The sequence below is a fragment of the Amblyraja radiata genome, chromosome 11 (genome assembly GCF_010909765.2).
Source record: "Amblyraja radiata isolate CabotCenter1 chromosome 11, sAmbRad1.1.pri, whole genome shotgun sequence".
Taxonomy (NCBI): domain Eukaryota; kingdom Metazoa; phylum Chordata; class Chondrichthyes; order Rajiformes; family Rajidae; genus Amblyraja; species Amblyraja radiata.
In genome coordinates, this window is record NC_045966.1 from 60,168,267 (window position 1) to 60,192,907 (window position 24,641).

Sequence of the window (24,641 nt, forward strand, 5' to 3'; positions counted from 1 at the left end):
GCTGGTTGTTGGATTAATTGGCTATTGTAAGTGACCCCTTTGTATAAATGGCAGGATAATTTGGGATTGTTACGGAGTAACAGTGTCATACAGCAGGAAATCAGGCCCTATAGCCCACTGAGTCTGCGCCACACTCATTCCAATATTATTCTCCCAACATTTTTATCAATGGCCTCAATTCAGACTTGATGGGCTGAATGGCGACCTATTATAATAAGAAATAAATAAGAGGTTCATTTTATCGTAAAATTTGGCTGATGGGATTTAAGAAACGATAGAGCTCCAGATATGTATATAATATATTGTCATGACATTTTACAGAATTATTCATCATGTGGCAGAAAACTCAGGTTCTTCTTTGTTCATGTTGTCAACCCTCATCCTAAAACTCTACCTTTTGGTACGCGTCCTCAACTATTGTTTTACTGATATTTTCCAGGCATCTTATACCCTGACAAAAATGCTGGAGAAACTCAGCGGGTGAGGCAGCATCTATGGAGCGAAGGAAATAGGCAACGTTTCGGGTCGAGACCCTTCTTCAGACTGATGTGAGGGTGGGGGCGGGAAGAAGAAAGGAAGAGGCAGAGACAGTTGGTTGAGGGAGAGCTGAGAAGGGGAGGAGAAAGCAGGGACTACCTGAAATTAGAGAAGTCAATGTTCATACCGCTGGGGTGCAAACTGCCCAAGCGAAATATGAGGTGCTGCTCCTCCAATTTATGGTGGTCCTCACTCTGGCCATGGAGGAGGCCCAGGACAGAAAGGTCGGATTCGGAATGGGAGGGGGAGTTGAAGTGCTGAGCCACAGAGAGATCAGGTAGGTTAATGCGAACCAAGCGGAGGTGTTGGGCGAAGCGATCGCCAAGCCTACGCTTGGTCTCACCGATGTAGAGCAACTGACACCTAGAGCAGAGGCTGCAATAGATGAGGTTGGAGGAGGTGCAGGTGAACCTCTGCAGCACCTGGAAAGACTGTTTGGGTCCTTGAATGGAGTCAAGGGGGGAGGTAAAGCAACAAGTGTAGCATTTCTTGCGGTTGCAAAGGAAAGTGCCTGGAGGGGGTGGTTTGGGTGGGAAGGGACAAATTGACCAGGGAGTTGCGGAGGGTGCGGTCTCTGCGGAAAGCAGACAGGGGAGGAGATATGAGGATGTGGCAAGTGGTGGGATCCCGTTGAAGGTGGCGAAAATGTTGGAGGATTATTTGTTGTATGTGACGGCTGGTGGGGTGGAAGGTGAGGATACGGGGGACTCTGCCCTTGTTGTGAGTGGGGGATGGGAAGAGAGAGCAGAGTTACGGGTTATAGAAGAGACCCTGGTGAGGGCCTCATCTATAGTAGGGGAGGGGAACCCCTGTTCCCTGAAGAATGAGGACATCTCCGATGCCCTGGTGTGGAACACCTCATCCTGGGTGCAGATGTGGCGTAGACGGAGGAATTGGGAGTAGGGGATGGAGTCCTTACAGGAAGCAGGGTGGGAAGAAGTGTAGCCCAGATAGCCATGGGTGTCAGTGGGTTTATAGTGGATGTCAGTCAGTAGTCTATCTACTGAGAATATGAGTGCAAGTTTTATATCAAAGCCCAGGCGATTGATGTGAGCTGTCTAGACAAATGTTGAATGTAGGCCTTGGTGCAGTGATCTGTTGTACACATTTGGGATTTGATGTCCTATTGTTGGGGCAGGAGCCAAGATGAATTTCTCAGATCAACTGGGAATTAATTCCCTGTGTTTATGGGTACCTCTGTACTTTCTATACCCTTTATAAATAACTTTAAACATCTGACATTAATGTAACTTCAGTTTCACTTTCTGAGGTCACTTCAGTTTTCTCTCAAGCTTTTTTAATTAATTATTTACACATAGATGAACATGTAAGTTGTGTGAAACTGGATTTGACCATCAGTTCAAGGGTTCAAACCACCTCACACACTTAACCATTTGCATGTTCAGTTAGATACATGTAATGGTATCTAACTTTGCAAAGGAGGAGAAAAAGCCAGGTGCTGGAGGAATCAGCAGGCAGCAACTGTGAAGGGAAAAGGACAGATGACGTTTCAGGACAAAGAAAGGTCCCAAATCAAAATGTCTACCCATTTCCCTCCACAGATGCTGCCTGGTTGCTGGGTTACTCCAGCACTGCCACAGAAGGCTGTGGAGACCAAGTCAATGCATATTTTTTAGGTAGGGATAGATAGATTGTTGATTAGTACGGATGTCAGGGGTTATGGGGAGAAGGCAGGAGAATAGAGTTAAGGGCCTGTCCCACTGTACGAGGTAATTCAAGAGTTCTCCCGAGTTTCCCCTGATTCGAACTCGGAGAATTACGGTAATAGCCGTTCGTAGGTACTCGGGGCTCTCGTGGACATTTTTCAACATGTTGAAAAAACTTCACGAGTTACCGCATTGCCCGAGTACCTGCCGTTAGCATTACGAGCCGCTACGAGAAATCCACGAGCTACGACGTAGCCACTACGTACATTCTACGTACTTACCACAAGTTTGATTTTTTTTAAACTCGGGAGAGCTCTTGAATTATCTCGTACAGTGGGACAGGCCCTTTAGGAGGGAGAGATAGTCATGATTGAATGACAGAGCAGACTTGATGGGCCGAATTACCCAATACTGCTCCAATCACTTATGACCTTATTACATTTGCAGAATCTGCAGTCTCTTAAATCTCCTTTACAGAGGAGGATATATTCATACCTTTATTAGTTGTAACATCCTATGTTTTGGTTGTGATGGAACTGTTTAGTAATAAGAAATGAAACTTGAAGAGAAGTGAAATTGCCCACACAGAAATCTTTTCAGTCCACTCATGCATAGGCATAAATGCACATGTGCGCATGCAACCCTGTGAGGTGTAAGCATAGGTGTAAGAGCAAATGGATTGAACGGGCGGTCACGGTGGCGCAGCGGTAGAGCGGCTGCCTTACAACAAATGCAGCGCTGGAGACCCGGGTTCGATCCCGACTGCGGATGCTGTCTGTACGGAGTTTGTACATTCTCCTAAACCTGCGTGGGTTTTCTCCGAGATCTTTGGTTTCCTCATTCCAAAGACATACAGGTTTGTAGGTTAATTGGCTTGGTAGATGTAAAACTTGTCCCTTGTGGGTGTAGGATAGTGTTAATGTGCAGGGATTGCTGGTCGGCGCGGACCCGGTGGGCCGAAATGCCAGGGTTCGCGCGGTATCTATAAACTAAACTAAAGTCAGATTGCACCTGGTCTTGTCTGCCTAGTGCAGCCTGGAAATCTGGGGCAAACTGAAGATGAAGTGTGAGCTCATCTGATCTCTCCCTCTGATTGATACACTTTGTGTCTGCTGTCTAAATCTTGTCCCAGCTATGTCTGGCATACATGATGCCAACCCAAATGGATAGGGGAGGTCAAGGTAAGATTTTAATTAGTTTTCATTAATTAAATGTGTTTTCAAATACATTTGTTTTTTAAATATATTTTAATGATTTGTAAATCTCTGACTGGAGAAAATGTCCATTTACCATTTTGTGGAACACATATTTTCATTTTCATATTTACATCTAACATATTTCCCACAACTATCCAGGTCCTTGAACCAAATGGCACAACTCTGATCCGACCTCCATAAAGGATCACTATGGAATCACCTCTTTCGATGCCAGAGACATGATTTTCCTCTAATTGGGTTCTGCACTGATGTTTTTTAAAGTATTTTTTTCTTTTTAGTTTCTTGCAGAAGTTATGTATCATTTATGTTTTATTGGGTTTGTCTGACACTATATACCTGTGATAGACACAAAATGCTTCAGACTGAGACGGGTCTCGACCCGAAACATCACCTATTCTTTCTATCCTGAGATGCTGCCTGTCCCACTGAGTTACTGCAGCATTTTGTGTCTATCTTCATTGTAAACCAGCATCTGCAGTTCCTTGCTACACACCATGTACCCGTGGTGCTGTTGCAAGTTAGATTTCCATTGTACTCGCCTCTTGTGCATATGACAATGAACTTAATTTGACTTAACTTGAATGAGCTCATTCAGCCCATCTCGCCTGTGCTGGTTCTTTGGACAATCCCATCAATCTCATTCACCCACCTATTTCCGTGCACACTCATGTCCATTTATACCTTCTCCCACCACCCACTTGTGGCAATTTACAATGGACAATTAACCAACTAACCCGCACTCTTTGGGATGTGGGAGGAAACTGGAGCACCACTCTTTGGGATGTGGGAGTCCACCCAGTCACAGGGGGACGTGCAAACTCCACACAGACAGTGCTGAGATCAGGTTTAAACCAGGGTGGCTGGAGTTGAGATGAGCTGCTCTATCTGTTCCACAATGATGCTGTCAGGCTGGCTGGTCCATTCTGGAAGTATTTGCACTTCATGTGATCTGTTGTAGGAAGATGCGTTATCTTTAAAATAGCTGTTTGTCCCACTCCTTGTTTCCAGATGTGTTAGAGAAGACTAGTCCTGCAAAACAAATGCATCTCCATGGCCCATCAAAAATGACTGGCAAGATCTTTATCTACAATAAAATGTTTTTAGTTGATGAAGATGCAGTCTGCATTTGACTGCAGCCCATGGTGAGAACAGGAATATTTGCTGCTTTATTGTGATCCGTCGTCTTTCTTTCCCTCCAGTGAACTTTGACCACTTCCAGATCTTAAGAGCAATTGGCAAGGGCAGCTTTGGGAAGGTAAGTGAACTTTGCGAAATCTTAAGACTATGCCAATATCGACAGAATTATCCATTTGTGCCCTTTAACAGTGCCAGAGAGCTGTTTATGATCTGTTGTTGAGTATTTTCAAGGTTGAGATTGTTAGACATTTGGAGTCCAAGAGAAAGAATTGTTGAACCGAGTGTGAAAATAAGGATGACGTGTTGGTTTAGACCTGATCCCGTTGAATGGCGAGCAGGGGTGAAGGCCTGAATGGTCAGCTACTGTTCCTTACAGATTTCTGTTCTTGATGTTGCTTCCTTTCTGTTGGCTGTGGTGCATTTTGAATGGAGATTTGCTGGGAAAGCCAGCAAACAAATTAGTGGCGGTAGACACAAAATGCTGGAGTAACTCAGCGAGACAGGCAGCATCTCTGGAGAGAAGGAATGGGTGATGATTCGGGTCGAGACCATTCTTCAGACTGTGGCTCTACTCCTCACTTCTAGGGACCTCTAACATTTGATAATGGATTGATTATGAAGCAGAACGGAAGGTTAATTTCAGCCACGTCACATCAGGTCACTTTGATGTGGTAAACTGACATTTAATTAGGTTTCTACTTTGGCAACTAAAATGCCATGATATAAATGTCACAGTAGCTAAATGATTGTTTCCTAACCCTTTAAACTCTACTTTGTGATGCACGAGACAGTGTGGGCATTTCAGTGCCTGGTTGTTAGAAAGCAATACTCATGTACACTGAAACCTATTGTGATCAGAGTGGCCAACATGTAAAAGGATGCTGGCAAATGCTTCCAAATGTCAAGAGATAATGGAAGACAATCAGCCTTCGAATGATTCACCAGGTATTGCTCTTTGCATAGATATTTCCATCCACAACCTTGATTTGAAGTCAGTCAGCATGCTGTCTATCATGATCAAAGCATGTTAATACTCTGAGCCTTTGCATTAAGGCATGCAATATATCTTGTAATTGGCTTCTGCACCTTAGAGCAAATTGATGTTTAAAGAAGGGCATTTATACCCTGGATGTGAAATGAACTGTGAAACCGTTTGCATATTCGCTTTCAACTAAATATCCTGCAGAGGTTTCAAATTAAATTGAAACAGCTCCAAAACGTAACAAAAGGTTTTTTTCCTGGCAACTATTTACAAGTTTTTTTTCCTGGTAACTATTTATGTTTCATAGAATGATATGGGAGCAATGGCACCTTCTGTCTTCTGCCATTGTTCAATCCAAAAGAAAGTGTCAACATTTAAACGGACATATACGGATTGGATGGGGTTAGAAAGATAAGGGCCAAATGTGGACAAATGGGACCAGCCCAGAATGGCAATTTGATTGAAAGTCAGCCAAAGGGCCTGTTTCCATGCTGCATATCTCTATTAATCCACGATTTGAGCAGTATGGTATCTAAAAGAATGTGAACCCATTCTCCCAGATTTTTGTAAACAACTTTCATGACTGGGAAAGTTATTATTTTTTATTAAACTTTATTTTGGACTCGAGGTCCAGACAAGGGACGACATTACATAAAAATACATTGCATATATTTAGATCATATTTAGATATATTAGATCACAATACCATTAGTTTCAATATAATTATGGAGAGGGACAAAACTGGACCTAGGGTTGAGATTTTTGATTGGAGAAAGGCTAACTTTGAGGAGATGCGAAAGGATTTAAAAGGAGTAAATTGGGACAGTTTGTTTTATGGGAAAGATGTGGAAGAGAAATGGAGTACATTTAAAGGTGAAATTTTAAGAGTACAGAATCTTTATGTCCCTGTTCGGTTGAAAGGAAATCGTAAAAATTGTAAAGAGCCATGGTTTTCAAGGGAAATTGGACACTTGGTTCGGAAAAAGAGGGAGATCTACAATAGTTATAGGCAGCATGGAGTAAATGAGGTGCTTGAGGAGTATAAAGAATGTAAAAAGAATCTTAAGAAATAAATTAGAAAAGCTAAAAGAAGATATGAGGTTGCTTTGACAAGTAAGGTAAAAGTAAATCCGAAGGGTTTCTACCGCTATATTAATAGCAAAAGGATAACGAGGGATAAAATTGGTCCATTAGAGAGTCAGAGTGGCCAACTATCTGCAGAGCCAAAAGAGATGGGGGAGATATTGAACAGTTTCTTTTCTTCAGTATTCACCAAGGAGAAGGATATTGAATTATGTGAGGTAAGGGAAACAAGTAGAGTAGCTATGGAAACTATGAGGATCAAAGAAGAGGAAGTACTGACACTTTTGAGAAATATAAAAGTGGATAAGTCTCCAGGTCCGGACAGGATATTCCCTAGGACATTGAGGGAAGTTAGTGTAGAAATAGCAGGGGCTATGGCAGAAATATTTCAAATGTCATTAGAAACGGGAATAGTGCCGGAGGATTGGCGTACTGCGCATGTTGTTCCATTGTTTAAAAAGGGGTCTAAGAGTAAACCTAGCAATTATAGACCTGTTAGTTTGACGTCAGTGGTGGGCAAATTAATGGAAAGAATACTTAGAGATAATATATATAAGCATCTGGATAAACAGGGTCTGATTAGGAACAGTCAACATGGATTTGTGCCTGGAAGGTCATGTTTAACTAATCTTCTTGAATTTTTTGAAGATGTTACTCGGGAAATTGATGAGGGTAAAGCAGTGGATGTTGTGTATATGGACTTCAGTAAGGCCTTTGACAAGGTTCCTCATGGAAGGTTGGTTAAGAAGGTTCAATGGTTGGGTATTAATGGTGGAGTAGCAAGATGGATTCAACAGTAGCTGAATGGGAGATGCCAGAGAGTAATGGTGGATGGTTGTTTGTCAGGTTGGAGGCCAGTGACGAGTGGGGTGCCACAGGGATCTGTGTTGGGTCCACTGTTGTTTGTCATGTACATCAATGATCTGGACGATGGTGTGGTAAATTGGATTAGTAAGTATGCAGATGATACTAAGATAGGTGGGGTTGCGGGTAATGAAGTAGAGTTTCAAAGTCTACAGAGAGATTTATGCCAGTTGGAAGAGTGGGCTGAAAGATGGCAGATGGAGTTTAATGCTGATAAGTGTGAGGTGCTACATCTTGGCAGGACAAATCAAAATAGGACGTACATGGTAAATGGTAGGGAATTGAAGAATGTAGGTGAACAGAGGGATCTGGGAATAACTGTGCACAGTTCCCTGAAAGTGGAATCTCATGTAGAAAGGGTGGTAAAGAAAGCTTTTGGTGTGCTGGCCTTTATAAATCAGAGCATTGAGTATAGAAGTTGGGATGTAATGTTAAAATTGTACAAGGCATTGGTGAGGCCAATTCTGGAGTATGGTGTACAATTTTGGTCGCCTAATTATAGGAAGGATGTCAACAAAATAGAGAGAGTACAGAGGAGATTTACTAGAATGTTGCCTGGGTTTCAGCAACTAAGTTACAGAGAAAGGTTGAACAAGTTAGGGCTTTATTCTTTGGAGCGCAGAAGGTTAAGGGGGGACTTGATAGAGGTTTTTTAAATGATGAGAGGGATAGACAGAGTTGACGTGGAAAAGCTTTTCCCACTGAGAGTAGGGAAGATTCAAACAAGGGGACATGACTTGAGAATTAAGGGACTGAAGTTTAGGGGTAACATGAGGGGGAACTTCTTTACTCAGAGAGTGGTAGCTGTGTGGAATGAGCTTCCAGTGAAGGTGGTGGAGGCAGGTTCGTTTTTATCATTTAAAAATAAATTGGATAGTTATATGGATGGGAAAGGAATGGAGGGTTATGGTCTGAGTGCAGGTATATGGGACTAGGGGAGTTTATGTGTTCGGCACGGACTAGAAGGGTCGAGATGGCCTGTTTCCATGCTGTAATTGTTATATGGTTATATGGTTATATAAAAACACCATAAAATACATATAAAATAGTAGTATATCACTTATAAAAGCATAATAAATTATATACTAAAAATACAATACATGATTTATAATCCAGAATAAAAAAGAATGATCAATATCCTACAACGAGACAGAGATACCAGTGTCTCCACAACTGGGATTCGTAGCGTGTCGTGCTAAACCTTATGTTTGACAAGGCCACAATAATTACATTTTTAGTCATTTATCCTGCAAATGAATTTATACATATGATTTCTTAGGATAGCTACTAAAGTACTGATTCCTGCAGCCACAAACATGTTACTAGCACTACACCATCTAGGTTTCCTTAGCAGTGGCATCTTTATAGCCCACCTTTAGTCTCTGCAAACTTGCCTTTCCGTAGTTTGACCACAGGTGCGCAGTATAGAGTGGTGTGCAACATGCTCTAAACAGGGACATCTTCACCACATCTGTACACGCATCAAACTTACGCTAGAGAATATTCGCCTGTACATACAACATACGTCGTTGCCTATAAATATCCTCATCTTCTGTCATTTGTTCTGTAATAAAATGCCCTAGATATTTTACCTTATTACAGATACTAAGATTATTGTCAGACAATTTAAAATCAGGAAATTTTAGGCATTTATCCTCTTTGGTTCTACAGATTATAACAGCACTCTTACAAGCATTATATTTAATACCATGTTCCACACTATACACAGAACATATCGCAAGGAGCTGCTGGAGACCAGCGCTAGATGGACTAAAGACCACAAGATCATCTGCATACATATCATGGTTCACTAAAATATTACCAATCATGCACCCAGTATTACAGGCTTTCAATTGCTTGGACAAATCACCAATATAAAGATTAAAAAGTAAGAGATTAGATGTAAAAATGTCCATTTTTTAACCTTTGGTTGCTTATTGTACTAAATGCAATATTGGCTGTAAACAATAATAGTTACTCAGTCTCCATTATATCATTTGGAGTATAGGAGTTGACTACCAACTCTGTTGAAACACAGTAATAGACACAATGTTTCTGGATGAGTTTTTGAAGAACGCTTGAATAAAATTAGAAATTCAGAGTTGCAGAAATTTAGGGTTGTACAACACTGAAACAGGCACTTCAGCCCATCATGTACATAGAAAGCTTTTTCCCATCTAAGCTAATCCCATTTGTCCACATTAGCTTCTCACCCTTCTATGCCTTGCCCATTCAAGTGCTTGTCTAACTGTATTTTGATCATAGTGATATTGTCATCTCTTCTGGAAGTGAGTTCCGTATATATCACTCACTCTCTGGGTAAAAAACGTTGCCCTCAAATCCCCTCTCAAACACCTTCCTCATACCTTAACTCTTCTGCGCCATCTTGTTTTTCATAAAAGATCATGCAAGATCATCTCTGACCCCTCTCACCCTGTCCACAAACTCTTTGAATCACTTCCCCTGGAAGGCGACTCCGGATTGTCAAAGCTGCCACAGCCAGACATAAAAACAGCTTTTATCCAAGAGTAGTTGCTCTATTCAACAGCCAAAAATCTGTAGCCTCCCTTTGATCTGGTATTTTGTTGATTCACATGCTTGATCAATGGTGTTTTATCATTAATGTTTTATTATTATTAATGTTTAGTGTTTTCTGAGTCATTCGTAACTATCACTGTATGTCATGTTGTTACTTGTGGGCGGAGCACCAAGGCAAATTCCTTGTATGTGAATTCTTGGCCAATAAACAAACTTACTGACTGACTGACTGACTGACTGACTGACTGACTGACTGACTGACTGACTGACTGACTGACTGACTGACTGACTGACTGACTGACTGACTGACTGACTGACTGACTGACTGACTGACTGACTGACTGACTGACTGACTGACTGACTGACTGACTGACTGACTGACTGACTGACTGACTGACTGACTGACTGACTGACTGACTGACTGACTGACTGACTGACTGACTGACTGACTGACTGACTGACTGACTGACTGACTGACTGACTGACTGACTGACTGACTGACTGACTGACTGACTGACTGACTGACTGACTGACTGACTGACTGACTGACTGACTGACTGACTGACTGACTGACTGACTGACTGACTGACTGACTGACTGACTGACTGACTGACTGACTGACTGACTGACTGACTGACTGACTGACTGACTGACTGACTGACTGACTGACTGACTGACTGACTGACTGACTGACTGACTGACTGACTGACTGACTGACTGACTGACTGACTGACTGACTGACTGACTGACTGACTGACTGACTGACTGACTGACTGACTGACTGACTGACTGACTGACTGACTGACTGACTGACTGACTGACTGACTGACTGACTGACTGACTGACTGACTGACTGACTGACTGACTGACTGACTGACTGACTGACTGACTGACTGACTGACTGACTGACTGACTGACTGACTGACTGACTGACTGACTGACTGACTGACTGACTGACTGACTGACTGACTGACTGACTGACTGACTGACTGACTGACTGACTGACTGACTGACTGACTGACTGACTGACTGACTGACTGACTGACTGACTGACTGACTGACTGACTGACTGACTGACTGACTGACTGACTGACTGACTGACTGACTGACTGACTGACTGACTGACTGACTGACTGACTGACTGACTGACTGACTGACTGACTGACTGACTGACTGACTGACTGACTGACTGACTGACTGACTGACTGACTGACTGACTGACTGACTGACTGACTGACTGACTGACTGACTGACTGACTGACTGACTGACTGACTGACTGACTGACTGACTGACTGACTGACTGACTGACTGACTGACTTATATACCTACTATAGTTTGAATTCCTTGAGTCTCATTTGGGTCTGTATACTTTGGAATTAGTCTGTATACTCAGTGAACTCACCCAGAATGAGGTGGATCAGGGAAAATCATGGCGCTGAGAAGTCTGAGTGATGACATGGCTACATTGATAAAGTCAGTCCAGCATGCTCAGTTCAATCGCGGAAAGTCTGAAGTACAGACTTGAGTATGAGGAGAAAGAATAGTGCCTGAAAGTGTATGATGCATTTATAATTATCCAAGTAGAAGTCAATACAAAATGGCAGACCTGTCCAGGATCTATTGTATTGAAAGGTAAAGGGCCTGTCCCACTTGCATGCGATTGCATGCGTTTAGCGCGACCAAACGGAAGCGGAGTTCGCGGTAAGTACGCGGTAAGTACACGCTAAGTTTGCGCGTGACATAATTTGCGTCATACTCACCAATCAGCTGGGCAGGAGGCGGGCCGACTGAATTTGGCCGTCGCACGACGTCGGGCGGTGACGTCATCACGCAACGCCACGCCGGGCAGTGACATCATCACGCAATGCCATGCACTGGGCGTGCACCGTCAAGACGCTGTGTCCGATGTCAATACGCTGCGTACGCCATCAAGACGCTGCGTACGCCCTCAATGCGTCTGCAGGCCGACAGGCCGTTGGCGTGCAAAATTTCGGACAGTGCAGGATTTTCGGAGCCCCGCGCGACAGTGGGACCAGCCCTGCACAACTCCATACTCCTTCGCGCTTCAAAGTGGGACCGGCCCCGCGTGGCCCGTATTCCTCAACCGACCACGTTTGGTCGCACCAGACGCATGCAATCGCATGCTGGTGGGACAGGCCCTTTAAGGTGTAGTAGGTTACCGACCAAATGCTAAAATGGGAAGACTACAGATAGATACCTGATTGGTTGCCATAAACATGGTGAGCTGTATGGTCTATGACTGTGAAATCTCTGTAGTTACACCAAAGTGTCAGACACCTTCCACTCATATATGTAATTAACGGAGTTGTTTCTTAGGAGAAATAACATAATTGGAGAATGAGTGCAAAAATGATTGGAATTAGATTAATCAAGAATGCAAAACAGTGTTTATTTTGTGTGGAACTAGGACTAGATACTCACATAGCATTAGCAAACTTGACAAGATAACAAAAAAGCTGCAAAACCATTTCATTTCAGTGCCACTGCAGGTTGTGAAGGATTATATGTTTGGAGCCCACAGTCAGAGGATGGTAAAAATTGTCAGTAATTACACAGTAATTCTAAAGAAATTGTTATCGTTTTGTAACTTCTGTGAATTCCTTGTTGTTGGGCTGTGAGATGATAAGTGCTAAACATTTCCAGGCAACATTATGAATGAATAAGTTTATTGGCCAAGTATTCACATACATAGGGACATAGTTGCAGAATAAGGGGGGGCTCTTTTAAAACTGAGATGAGGAAGAACTTCTTCACCCAGAGGGTGGTTAATTTATGGAATTCACTGCCCCAGGGAGCAGTGGAAGCAGAAACTTTAAATATATTTAAGACTAAAATAGATGGTTTTTTAGCTGCCAAGGGGATAAGGGGCTACGGAGAGAGGGCAGGGATATGGACCTAGGTATGGTTAGTATAGTAAGACCTGAGTGATCTCCTGGACAAGTGTCGATCGCCTGGATTGGGGTCGGAGAGGAATTTCCCGGATTTTTTTCCCGAATTGGACCTGGGTTTTTATCCGGTTTTTTGCCTCCCCCAGGAGATCACGAGGTTCTTGGGGTGGAGAGGGGTGATAGCGGTATAAAGGGGAGGGTAGTGTCTTGTGTTCTGTGTCTTGTGTCTACTGTTTGTGGGTAAGTGTGTCTGTTTAGTGTTCAGCCATGAGCGAATGGCGGTGCGGGCTCGACGGACCTGGTGGTCTACTCTCGCACCTACTTTCTATGTTTCTATGTTTCTATACAAGGAATTTGCCTTGGTGCTCCGCCCGCAAGTGACAACATGACAAACAGTGACAGTTAGGAATGACATACAAAGCATTAAACATTAATAATAAAACATTATCGATTAAACATGTGAATTAAATAAAATACCAGAGCAAAAGGAGGCTACAGATTTTTGGTTATTGAGTAGAGCAACTACTCATGGAAAAAAGCTGTTTTTATGATAAAACTCTAGATCTGAATATTTGAACGGTGTATAAAATTGTTTCATCTATGGAAATAACCATTAATAATGTGAAAGAATTTTGTCAGCACAGAATATTACCAATGACAGGAACACTAGCACCACCACAAGTTGCCTAAAAAACACGTCTTGCAGGAAACTATGCTACTATTGTTAAGAAGGCCAACAGGGTGGTGACACCTGGCCCTTCAGACCCAAGTGTGCCTCTCCCCGTTGTGACAGTAGCAGAGGTTAGATCGGCCTTCCTGAGGGTAAACCCATGAAAAGCATCTGGACCAGACAGAGTTATAGGCCATGCCCTTAGTAGCTGCGCGGAACAGCTAGCGGGAGTATTCACGGCCATCTTTAATCTCTCCCAGCGGCCTTGACCCACTGCAGTTCACCTACCGCCACAACAGATCCACGGACGATGTCATCGCTCTAGCCCTGCACTCATTCCTGGAAAACCTGGAGAAGAGAGACACCTACGTCAGACTCCTATTCATACACTATAGCTCTGCCTTTAACACCATTATCCTATCCAAGCTCATCACCAAACTCGCAGGACTTGGTGTCACCACTGATCTCTGCAACTGGATCCTCGACTTCCTGACCAACAGACCCCAATCAGTGAGGATAGGGGACAAATCATCCTCTATGCTAATCCTCAACAATGGTGCTCCACAAGGATGCGTTCTCAGCCCACATCTTTACTCCTTGTATACCCACGGCTGCGCAACCATGTACAAATCTAATTCAATTTTCAAATTGGCAGACGACACAACCATTGTGGGCCGGATATCAAATACTGATGTGACGGAGTACAGGAAGTAGATTGAGAACCTCGTGTCCTGATGTTGAGACAACAAACTTTCTCCCAACGTCAGCAAGACAAAGGAGCTGGTGATCGACTTCAGGAAGCAAGGAAACATACCCCAGTTTGCATTGATGGTGCCGAAGTGGAGATGGTTGAAAACTTCAAATTCCTAGGAGTCAATATCACCAACAACTCCTGGACCACCCCTAATGAAGCAACGGACAAGAAAGCGCACCAACGCATTTACTTCCATAAAAGGCTTGGAAGTTCAGCATGGCCCTTACAACTGTCACCAACTTCTACAGATGCACTTTGGAAAGCATTTTATCAGGATGCATCGCAACTTGTTTGGGAACAGCTCCATCAAAAGCCTCAAGAAATCATAGCGAATTGTGGACGCAGCCCAGACCATCGCCCAAACCAACCTCATTTCCAATGTCTCCATTTATACCTCATGCTGCCTCGGCAAGGCCAGCAACATAATCAAGGATGAGTCGCACCCATCCACTCCTCCCCTTTCCCATCAGGCAAAAGGTATAGAAGTGTGAAAACACACACCTCCAGATCAGGGACAGTTTTTTCCTCCAGCTGTTATCAGGCAGCTGAGTCATCCTACCACAACCAGAGACCAGTCCTAAACTACTAACTACCTCATTGGTGACCCTCGGACTATCGTTGTTTGGACTTTGCTGGATTTACCTTGCACTAAACGTCATTCCATTATCAGGTATCTGTACACTGTAAATCAAAGATCCTATAGCGAGCAAGATAGTCCACTCGACGAAAAAGATGTAGTACGGTCATGGGCAGATTCATGGGTAATTTAAGGCCCCATTTCCGTAGCCGGCTTCGTCTCCGCACCAAAGATCCCATAGGATAATAGTGCGGAGACGGAAGCCGGTTACAGAAACATCCTCGTAAAAATAAAAGTTCTTTGGTAAAAATCTTCTCATTTTCAGAATTTAAATTTATTAACACAAACTGTTCCCCCATAACATTGATTACACTGCGAGTCGGGTCGGGTCGGGTCGGGTCCAGTTACGGAAATGGATGAAAAAAAGGCCCACGTTCGGCTCCGTTGCGTACTACACGTCAGCCCATTGCATTTAGCAGGAGTGGTCTATCTTACTCCGCTATAGGATCTTTGCTGTAAATGGCTAGATTGTAATCATGTATTTTATTTTCCCTGACTGGATAACACATAACAAAAGCTTTTCACTGTACCCACGACTGCGCAGTGGCAATAAACTAAACTAAACTAAACTAAACTGGAATTAGTTCACAGCTGAAAGATGTGACAATTGTAAAAAGCCAAAGCACTTGGCCTCTGTGAGGAGAGCTAGCTTAAACATACATTCAAGACATGATAAGGAAACAATCACCATAGAAAAAAAACCAGGAAGGGGATTTAGGTAACATCAGGGGCAATCAGCAAAGCAAGAAGCAAATTTTAAATAGAATATATGACACTGGGGATGATATAGGATAGCATGGTTTGGGAACCACGGATTACAAGAGATTAGTTTAGTCAAAAGGAAAAAAGCTGCAAATGGAAGGTGTATGAATCTGAAATCAAACGTTAAGGAATATAAAGAAAGCAGGAATGGGTTCAAACAGGCAATGGGGAGGGCCAAAAGAGTTCATGAAATATTCTTGGCGAGTAGCATTAAGTAAAATTCCAAAGCATTTTATGTATAAAAAACAAAAATGGGTTGAGGCAAAGTCCAGGACAACTCAAGTACAAAGGAAGGAACTTATGCCTGGAGTTAGAGGTAGTGGGCGAGGTACTAAATAAGTACTTTGCACAGGTATTCACTGAGATGGACATGAGGATAGTGAGATCAGTATGGGGCATGCAAATATTCTAGGACACTTCTGGAGTGTAAGTTTAACTTTGATGTTTACCGTCTAGCCCTGCTTACAGAGGCTCAGTTGATATCAAGAAGAAGAAACTGTTTTGTCTATTGAAGAACAAGTAAGGTCCTGGAGGACAGGAGAGTAATGAGCCTGTCCCACTTACATGACTTTGCCGGTCGCCGAAAATTTTCAACATCTTGAAAATCCAGCGGCGACCAGAACAAGGTAGGGCTCTTTGGGCAACTACTCACGAACATACGGCTTCACCAGGGTGTCGTCTGTATGGTCGTGAGTAGTCTCCTCAGTTGCGCAAAGAGTCGCAGCATCTTCCTGGTTGCTGCTGGATTTTCAACATGTTGAACATTTTCAGCGGACTGCAACGACCTTTGACGAATGCTGGCAGCCGCTGAAAAAGTCGCTTAAGTGGGATAGGCCCGTAACTAATGTTGTTCCAGGAAATTATAGATCGGTGAGCCTAGCATTTATCTTGAGAGGACTAGAATACAAAAACAGGGATGTAATGTTGAAGCTCTCTATAAGTTGCTGGTCAGAACGCATTTGGAGTATTGGAGAATTTTGGACCCCATATCTGAGGATGGATGTGTTGGCACTGTAGATGGTCCAGAGGAGGTTTGCGAGAATGTTTCCAGGAATGCGTGGGTTAACACATGATGAGCGACTGATGGCACTGGGCTTTACTCACAGGAGTTTAGAAGTATGAGGGGGGACCTCAGTGAGACTTACTGAATAGTGAAAGGCCTGGATAGAGTGGATGTGGAGAGTATGACTGGTGGGAGAGTCAAGGACCAGAGGTCAGAGCCTCAGAATTAAAGGAGGAGGAGGAAGGAGAGGGAGGAGATGAGGAGGAATTTCTTTAGTCAGCGATGGTGAATCTGTGGAATTCATTGCCACAGAGGCTGTGGGGGCCAAGTCAATGGATATTTTTAAGGCAGTGATAAATAGATTATTGATTAGTACGGGTTTACGGGGAGAAGGCAGGACAAAGGAATGATAGATCAACCATGTTTGAATGGCGGACTGGACTTAATGGGCCAATTCTGATCCTATCACTTATGAACTTATGAAGCCTTACCTCAGTGGTAGTGATGCTTTGGCGAGGCATCTGAGGGATAGAATTTACTTGCATTTGGAAGAACATGGGCTTATTAGGGAAAGTTAGTGTGGCTTTGTGCAGTGCAAGCCATGTCTTACAAACAAGATTGTGGTTTTTGAGCAGGTGATGAAGATAATTGATGAGGATAGGGCAGTGGATGTTGTCTACATGATCCTTAGTAAGGCATCTGACAAGATCCCCCCATTGTAGGTTAATTAGATCCAGAAGCTGAATGTGCACAGTGGTTTGGTAGACGGGATTCAAAATTGGCTTGGTCATGAAAGACAGAGAGCAAGGGTGGAGCTGTATTTCTCTGGAGGTATGTGACTAATGGTGCTGGGACATCTATTGTTTGAGATGTAGGATAATGAATTGAATGAAGATGTAGATGAGCTTATCAGGATGTTTGCAGGTGAATAAAAATTAGTGGAGTTATGGATTGGATGGTGGAGAAGGTTGTCAAAGGACACAGCAGGATACAAATCAGTTGGGAATATAAGCAGATAAATGGCAGATAGACTTAAATCTGCATACGTGTGATGAGTTGCTCTTTGGGAGGTCAAATATAAGAGGAAAGTACAGTATATTGTACAGGGCAGAACCCTTAGGAGTATTAATATTCACAAGGATCTTGGGGCGCAAGTCTATAGTTCCCAGATAATGGCAGCCGAAGTCCATAGGATTGGAAGGAAGGCAAACAATATGTTTGTCTTCATCGGTCGGGGTGTTGAGTGCAAAGATTGGCATCTTCTCAAATCTTAGTTAGGCAACTGGAATATTACCTGACGTTCTGGTTATTATTTTACAGAAAGGATATGGAAGCTTTGGAGTGCGTGCAGCACAGGTTCACTGGGATGTTGCCTGCATTAGATGGTATTAGCTACAAGGAGAGGTTGGACAAATGTGGATTATTTCTCCGGAGGTGGAGGCTGAGGGGAGATTTGATAGAAGTTTATAAAATTATGGGAGGCATTGATAGGGTAGATCAAAGTCAGAGACTTTTTCCCAGGGTGGGAATGACAAACACCCAGAGGGCATTGGTTTAAATGTCAATATGTTCAATGATACATCGGCATTAATGGGAACAAAGCTCTGATGTATCAAATCGATGCTATTTAATCTTTCATAAACCCAGACCAGTATCTAGACATCAATAGTGCAAATACAAGATGAGCTAAACAAATTGGAGTGATGAAAGATATTGGTGGGAGTGTACAATTGATTAGACAACACACATAGGGTGATGCCTAAAGGGCCTGTCCCACTTGGCCGTCATTTGCGCGCCATTTACGCAACGTCCAAAAATGTGGTCGTCACGTTGTGACGCACGGGTGGCATGTGGGTAGCGCAGGACGGGCGCATGGAGAGGCGTGGAGGAGTGTTGAGTTGCATGCGGTATCGCGCGGCGCTCCAGGGTTTCGTGCTGCATGAAATCCTCACGCGCCACCTGCATGACGCATCGCGTACGCACACTGACGCAATGGCGTCACACGCTGGCATCCCGACGTCTCACGTGTAAGGCGTCATGACGGATGGTTACGTCACCGTGCGTACTCATGCGTCGCAGCGCGCCGCAGGGTATTCTAATGAAGTCACACGCACCAGACGGCACGATGACGTGTGAGTTACGTGCAACGTCGCGCGTAACGACGCGTCGCCCTATTTTACATATGACGCGTAAATGAGGCGCAAATGACGGCCAAGTGGGACAGGCCCTTAATATTGATAAGACTGATCAGATCGGTACAGATTACAAATTGACTCTTAAAACAATGATGGGTGATGAAAAATACCCTTAGGCTCAAGGTTTGTGCACGGAATTGTTAGGATAGAGGGGGGGGTCACTGAATTAGATCATCTCATGACTATGCCCAGCTTGATGTAGATGGAGGGAGCCAACACTACTAGCAGTTCACACCTGTTATGTATTGCCCAGAACAAGAGCCAATAGTTTATTAATAAACTTCAAACTTTAAACATCATCGTAATTTATAAAAGATGGCTGCAGCCTTTCAGAGTCTGTACCGACCGAGCCCGCGCAAGTCCCGCATCACCATCCACCGACGCCGTTTTCCAATCCACCACGCACACATGCACCCGTGGCAATCCCTGCAGGCACGGATGCTGGCACGTTTGTAAGTACGATGCAGCCAATCATGAGTTATCGTTCGGTACATCATCCACACAGGGTTGTACTCGTATGCCAAACTGCCATCTCGAATAAAAACATCAATAAAGATGTTACAGATGGTCCAGCATTATTTTGCAAATGGGATGATATCCTAACTGCAACTGCAACGGAACGGACAAACCTTCAATGACTTGAAGAAGTAGTTGAAGTTGGTGATGTTCAGCAGGTCAAACTGTTGGTGTGTAACTATCGCACAGAGCTCAAAGAGGTGAGAAGAAGTGAAGCCAGAGAATGTTTATGAGCCATTGCTGCACCAAGACCCAAAGCAGTTAAGTTTTAATTTAGTTTAGAGATACAGCATGGATACAACGTCTTCGACCCACCAAGTTTACACCAACCATCAATAAACCATCCCCACTAGTCCGATGTCATCCCACTTTCTCAGCCACTCCTGACACACTAGGGGCAATTTTCAGAGGCCAATTAACCTTCAAACTCGCACGTCTTTGAGATGTGGGAGGAAACCAGAGCACCTGGAGGAAAGCCACACCATCACAGGGAAAGCCTGCAAACTTCACACAGGCACAGCACCTGAAGTCAGGATCGAACACGAGTATCTGGCGCTGTGAGACAGCCGTTCTACCAGCAAGAAAAAGGGATATAAAATGGATGAGATTAGGATAAAGGCAGCAGGGTGTCGGAGAAGCACCAGTTCCTGTAGCAGGGAAGGCGGCGGTCAGGAGACCATCGGAATAGTCACATCCAAGGAAACAGAGGCATGAGTAGGATTTTCAGCAACAAATGAATTGAGAGAGTAAGCAAAGTTAGGATAATCGAAGATGACACATATCAGGATAAAACACAATTCTAAACTTCCATCATTTCATCCCTGGTTCTAGGCAAGTGCGCTGCCCCATAACCTTGCATGGTCAGAAGCATTGGAGGTGGGTGGGGGGGCTGGGAAATTCACTTCCATTTTGTTCTGCTGGAAGCGTACACCAACCAACTCTGCAGCATCCATTCCTGTTTTCCCTCGGTGCGAGGAAGTTCGGATGAGGTAGATAGGCTTTCAAATGTTAGACTGCTCCCTGCAAGATTTCAGGAAGCTGCTGCTTTAAAGAGGGGCTTTCAATAAAGAGGCTGAACGAGGCAATTAACATTGACACAATCAAAGATACTAGAGGAGCTCCTCTAGTATCTTTGGACACAATGAGATAGTGAAATGCAAACAGAGTTTCCTGTGCATTCGCAAACTTACATTCGCCATCTGGTTCAAAACTGGTTACAATGTTACTTCCAGTTCAGTCTGAAGAAAGGTCTCGACCCGAAACGTCGCCTATTTCCTTCGCTCCATAGATGCTGCCTCTCCTGAATTTCTCCAGCTTTTTTGTCTACCTCCAGTTCAGAATGCTCATTTGTACAAAGAAAAACAGATGCTGAAGATGGTAGAAATCGAAATTAATAGCAAAGTGGGCTAAAAAATACTAAGGTGGTGTTTGTGGGGAGGGGATTAATTAATATTTCAGACTAAAAGCTTTGCACCAAAAGGGGATGGAGTTACTAATGCAAAATTGTAAGCAAGCACAAAGGGAACAGGAATGGAGAAAGCGTTATGGTGACTTTATGGTATTCTTTCTATTTGCATATCTCACCACTTTCGATGGCAGTACTCAGCTTCTCAGAAATAATAGGCCATGTCCATAAAAATGAATCTGCACAATGTGCACCATGGGTTAAGGGCCTGTCCCACTGTACGGGGTAATTCAAGAGTTCTCCCGAGTTTCCCCTGATTCGAACTCGGAGAATTACGGTAATAGCCGCTCGTAGGTACTTGAGGCTCTCGTGGACATTTTTCAACATGCTGAAAAAACTTCACGAGCTTACCGTGTTTCTCGAGTGCCTGCCGTTAGCGTTATGAGCCGCTAAGAGACGTCCCGAGCTCCGACATACCCGCTATGTACATTCTACGTACTTACTACGAGTTTGATATTTATTTAAACTCAGTAGAGCTCTTGGGTAAACCCGTATAGTGGGACAGGCCCTTTAAGGAAATCCTGCTAACCCCATTTTGTCCTGTATGACAAGTGTGATAGGAGTCGCTGCCAGCATTATCAGAGACACACACCACCCTGGCCACACACTCATTTCACCACTGCCATTGGGAACAAGGTACAGGAGCTTGAAAACGGTAACATCCAGGTTCAGGAAGATTCTTCCCCACAACCATCAGGCTATTAAACGCAAAATGCTGAAGTAACTCAACGGGACAGGCAGCATCTCTGGAGAGAAGGAATGGGTGACGTTTCGGGTAACGTCACCCATTCCTTCTCTCCACAGATGCTTCCTGTCTCGCTGAGTTACTCCAGCATTTTGTGTCTACCTATGATTTAAACCAGCTTCTGCAGTTCTTTCCTACACAGGCTATTAAAACTACAGCCTCCAATAAGCTCTGAACTACATAGACTATTATTGCACGATTATTGTTCATTTGTTTTTATGTGTACGTATGTGTGTGTTTGTGCATGTGTATATATATATATATATACTAGACCAAGCGCAGACCCGTTGGGTCTGTACCCCCAACGTGCGGTTGTGGGGGGGGAGGCGGCATGCAGCGTCACACACACTAACTACCCCCCCCTCACGCTAATTACCCCCCTTGATATTATATTAATATTATTAATTTGCTCCTTTTACCCCATAAACACCCTATCTACTGACGCATAGCCCCCAACTTGCAGTCACACTTGGGGGGGGGGGGGGTAGAGAGTGAGGGCAGAGAGAGAAGGGGCAGCGACAGAGAGAGAGACAGAGACACAGAGAGAGGGGCAAGAGGGAGAGGGGGGTGGAGGAGGAGAAGAGGGAGGGTGGATGAGGGGGGAAAGGTGGGGGAACGGTGGGGGAGGAGGGGAGGAGGGGAGGAGAGAGAGAGAGGGCCAGAGTGAGGGGCAGAGAGAGGGTGTGCTGAGAGGGGGGTGAGGGGGAGAGGTGGGGAGCAGGGAGGGGGAGGTAGGGGGGAGGGTGGAGGGAAGAAGGTAGGGGGTGTGGAGGGGAGGGGGTTTAGGGGAGGGATGGAGGGGGGGAGGGGATGGAGGGGAGGAGGGGAGAGAGAGAGAGAGGAGGGGAGAGAGAGAGAGGAGGGGAGAGAGAGAGAGGAGGGGAGAGAGAGAGAGGGGGGGAGGAGAGAGGGGGGGGGGAGAGAGAGGGGGGGGGGAGGAGAGAGAGGGGGAGGAGAGAGAGGGGGAGGAGAGAGGGGGAGGAGAGAGGGGGGAGCAGGGAGGGGGAGGGAGGGTGGAGGGAAGGGGGTAGGGGTGTGTGGAGAGGAGGGGGGTTTAGGGAAGGAATGGTGGGGGAGGGAGGGAGGTGAGAAAAAGAGGGGAGAGAGACGAGGGGGGAGGGGGGAAGAGGAGAGGGGGGAGAGGAGAGGGAAGGGGAGAGGACGAGGGGGAGAGGAGAGGGGGGGAGAGGAGAGGGGGGAGAGGATGGGTGAGGTGTGGAGAGGAGAGGAGAGGAGGGGAGAGGGGGAGAGGAGAGGGGGGGGGTGGAGAGGTAAGGGGGGAAGGGGAGAGGGGGCGGAGAGGAGAGGGGGAGAGGAGAGGAGAGGGGGGGAGAGGAGAGGAGATGGGGGGAGTGGAGAGGAGAGGGGGGAGTGGAGAGGAGAAGGGGAGTGGAGAGGAGAGGGGGAGAGGAGAGGAGAGGGGGGAGAGGAGAGGAGAGGAGAGGGGGAAGAGGAGAGGTGGGGGAAGAGGAGAGGAGAGGGGGGAGAGGAGAGGGGGGAGAGAGGAGAGGAGAGGGGGGAGAGGAGAGGAGAGGGGGGGAGAGGAGAGGAGAGGGGGGGAGAGGAGAGGAGGGGGGGGGGGAGAGGAGGAGAGGGGGGGGGAGAGGAGAGGAGAGGGGGAGGAGATCCTAAAAAAAACATTTTAGAACCAAAAAAGACACATTCTGCAAGCATTGTAGAACCAATAAGAGACACTTTTTGCAAACATTTTAGAACCAATAAACACTTTTTGCAAACATTTTAGAACCAATAGACACATTCTGCAAACGTTTTAGAACCACTAAGGACACTTACATTTGAGTAGACATATGTTCAGTGTTATTCACAGCTCAGAGAAACGTGACCCTCTGCCTTCCTCCAGCTTGCAGACACTGATTGAGGCACACCACTTCCTGGTTTTATAGTCCCTCCCCCCTTCCCCCAGCAGGGGCAGCAGAGAGAATGGGGAATTTTGTAAAATCATTAATATCTCTGTCATTTTTCATCGACGGGAAAAATCCTATGCATACATACGGTGGAGGGGGGCTCTGAGCAAGATGGCCAAAAATGACGGCCGTAGGTGGCGGCGTTCTCTCGGAAATCGCAGCACAGATGGCCAAAACCGGTCAAGAACAGACTTTTAGTAATATAGATATATATATATATGCACACTGAACATTTTTCTTATTTATTATATCGTTTACAATGTACTATGTTTACATATTCTGTTGTGCTGCTGCAAGTAAGAATTATATTGTTCTATCTGGGACATATGACAATAAAACACTCTTGACTGCCTCTTTTCAATCCTTGTTTTCCATGGCTCTCTATAGGGTTTTCTCAGTCAGCAAAAGTGACCCTGTTTGTCAATGCTGATTGTAGTTGTCGTGGCAGGGTGAGTTTCGTCCAGTCCTGAAACACAAGACAGGCTACTTGCAAACTCAATACCCGTGACCCGTGACCTGATATCTCTGCATTCCTCCAGTTTGTCTCCCTCATATCTAAATGTCATTACCTTCAACAGTAAAGAGATTAAAGGGCCTGTCCCACTTTAACGACCTAATTCACGACCTCTGCCGAGTTTGCCCTTGACTCATACTCGCAGCATGGTCGTCACGAGGTTGTAGGTGGTCGTAGGAGGTCGTAGGTAAGTCGTAGGTAGGTCGTGATGCTAATCGTAGGTATTCGTGGCATCAGGTTGGTCGGCGCCTTTTTCTAGCCGGATGAAAAATGTCCACGAGTAAAAAAGGTTGTGAATTAGGTCGTGAAAGTGGGACAGGTCCCCTAACCTCGGGAATTTTCTCCTGAAACTTATCCCTCACTCTTCCTATCTGAAGCATTGCCTCAGCTTTTGCATGAGAGTGTCCTTCCCCTCCAAGTCACATGAAGAGTTAAATAGTCCTGGCATGAATACATTTGCAAAACAGCTTTTCCTCTGCCATCACTTGCAATTGCAGATGGTTGAAAGATCAGGGGAAGT

General features: G+C 44.8%; 1 protein-coding gene across 1 annotated transcript in view; it reads left to right on the forward strand.

The window, feature by feature from the left end:
• stk32a (serine/threonine kinase 32A) overlaps positions 1–24,641 on the forward strand; it is a 292,295-nt gene that overhangs the window by 71,284 nt on the left and 196,370 nt on the right. The window contains exon 2 of the mRNA XM_033029996.1: positions 4,621–4,676. Coding sequence (XP_032885887.1) covers positions 4,621–4,676 — 56 coding nt within the window. The remainder of the gene's footprint in view (positions 1–4,620; positions 4,677–24,641) is intronic.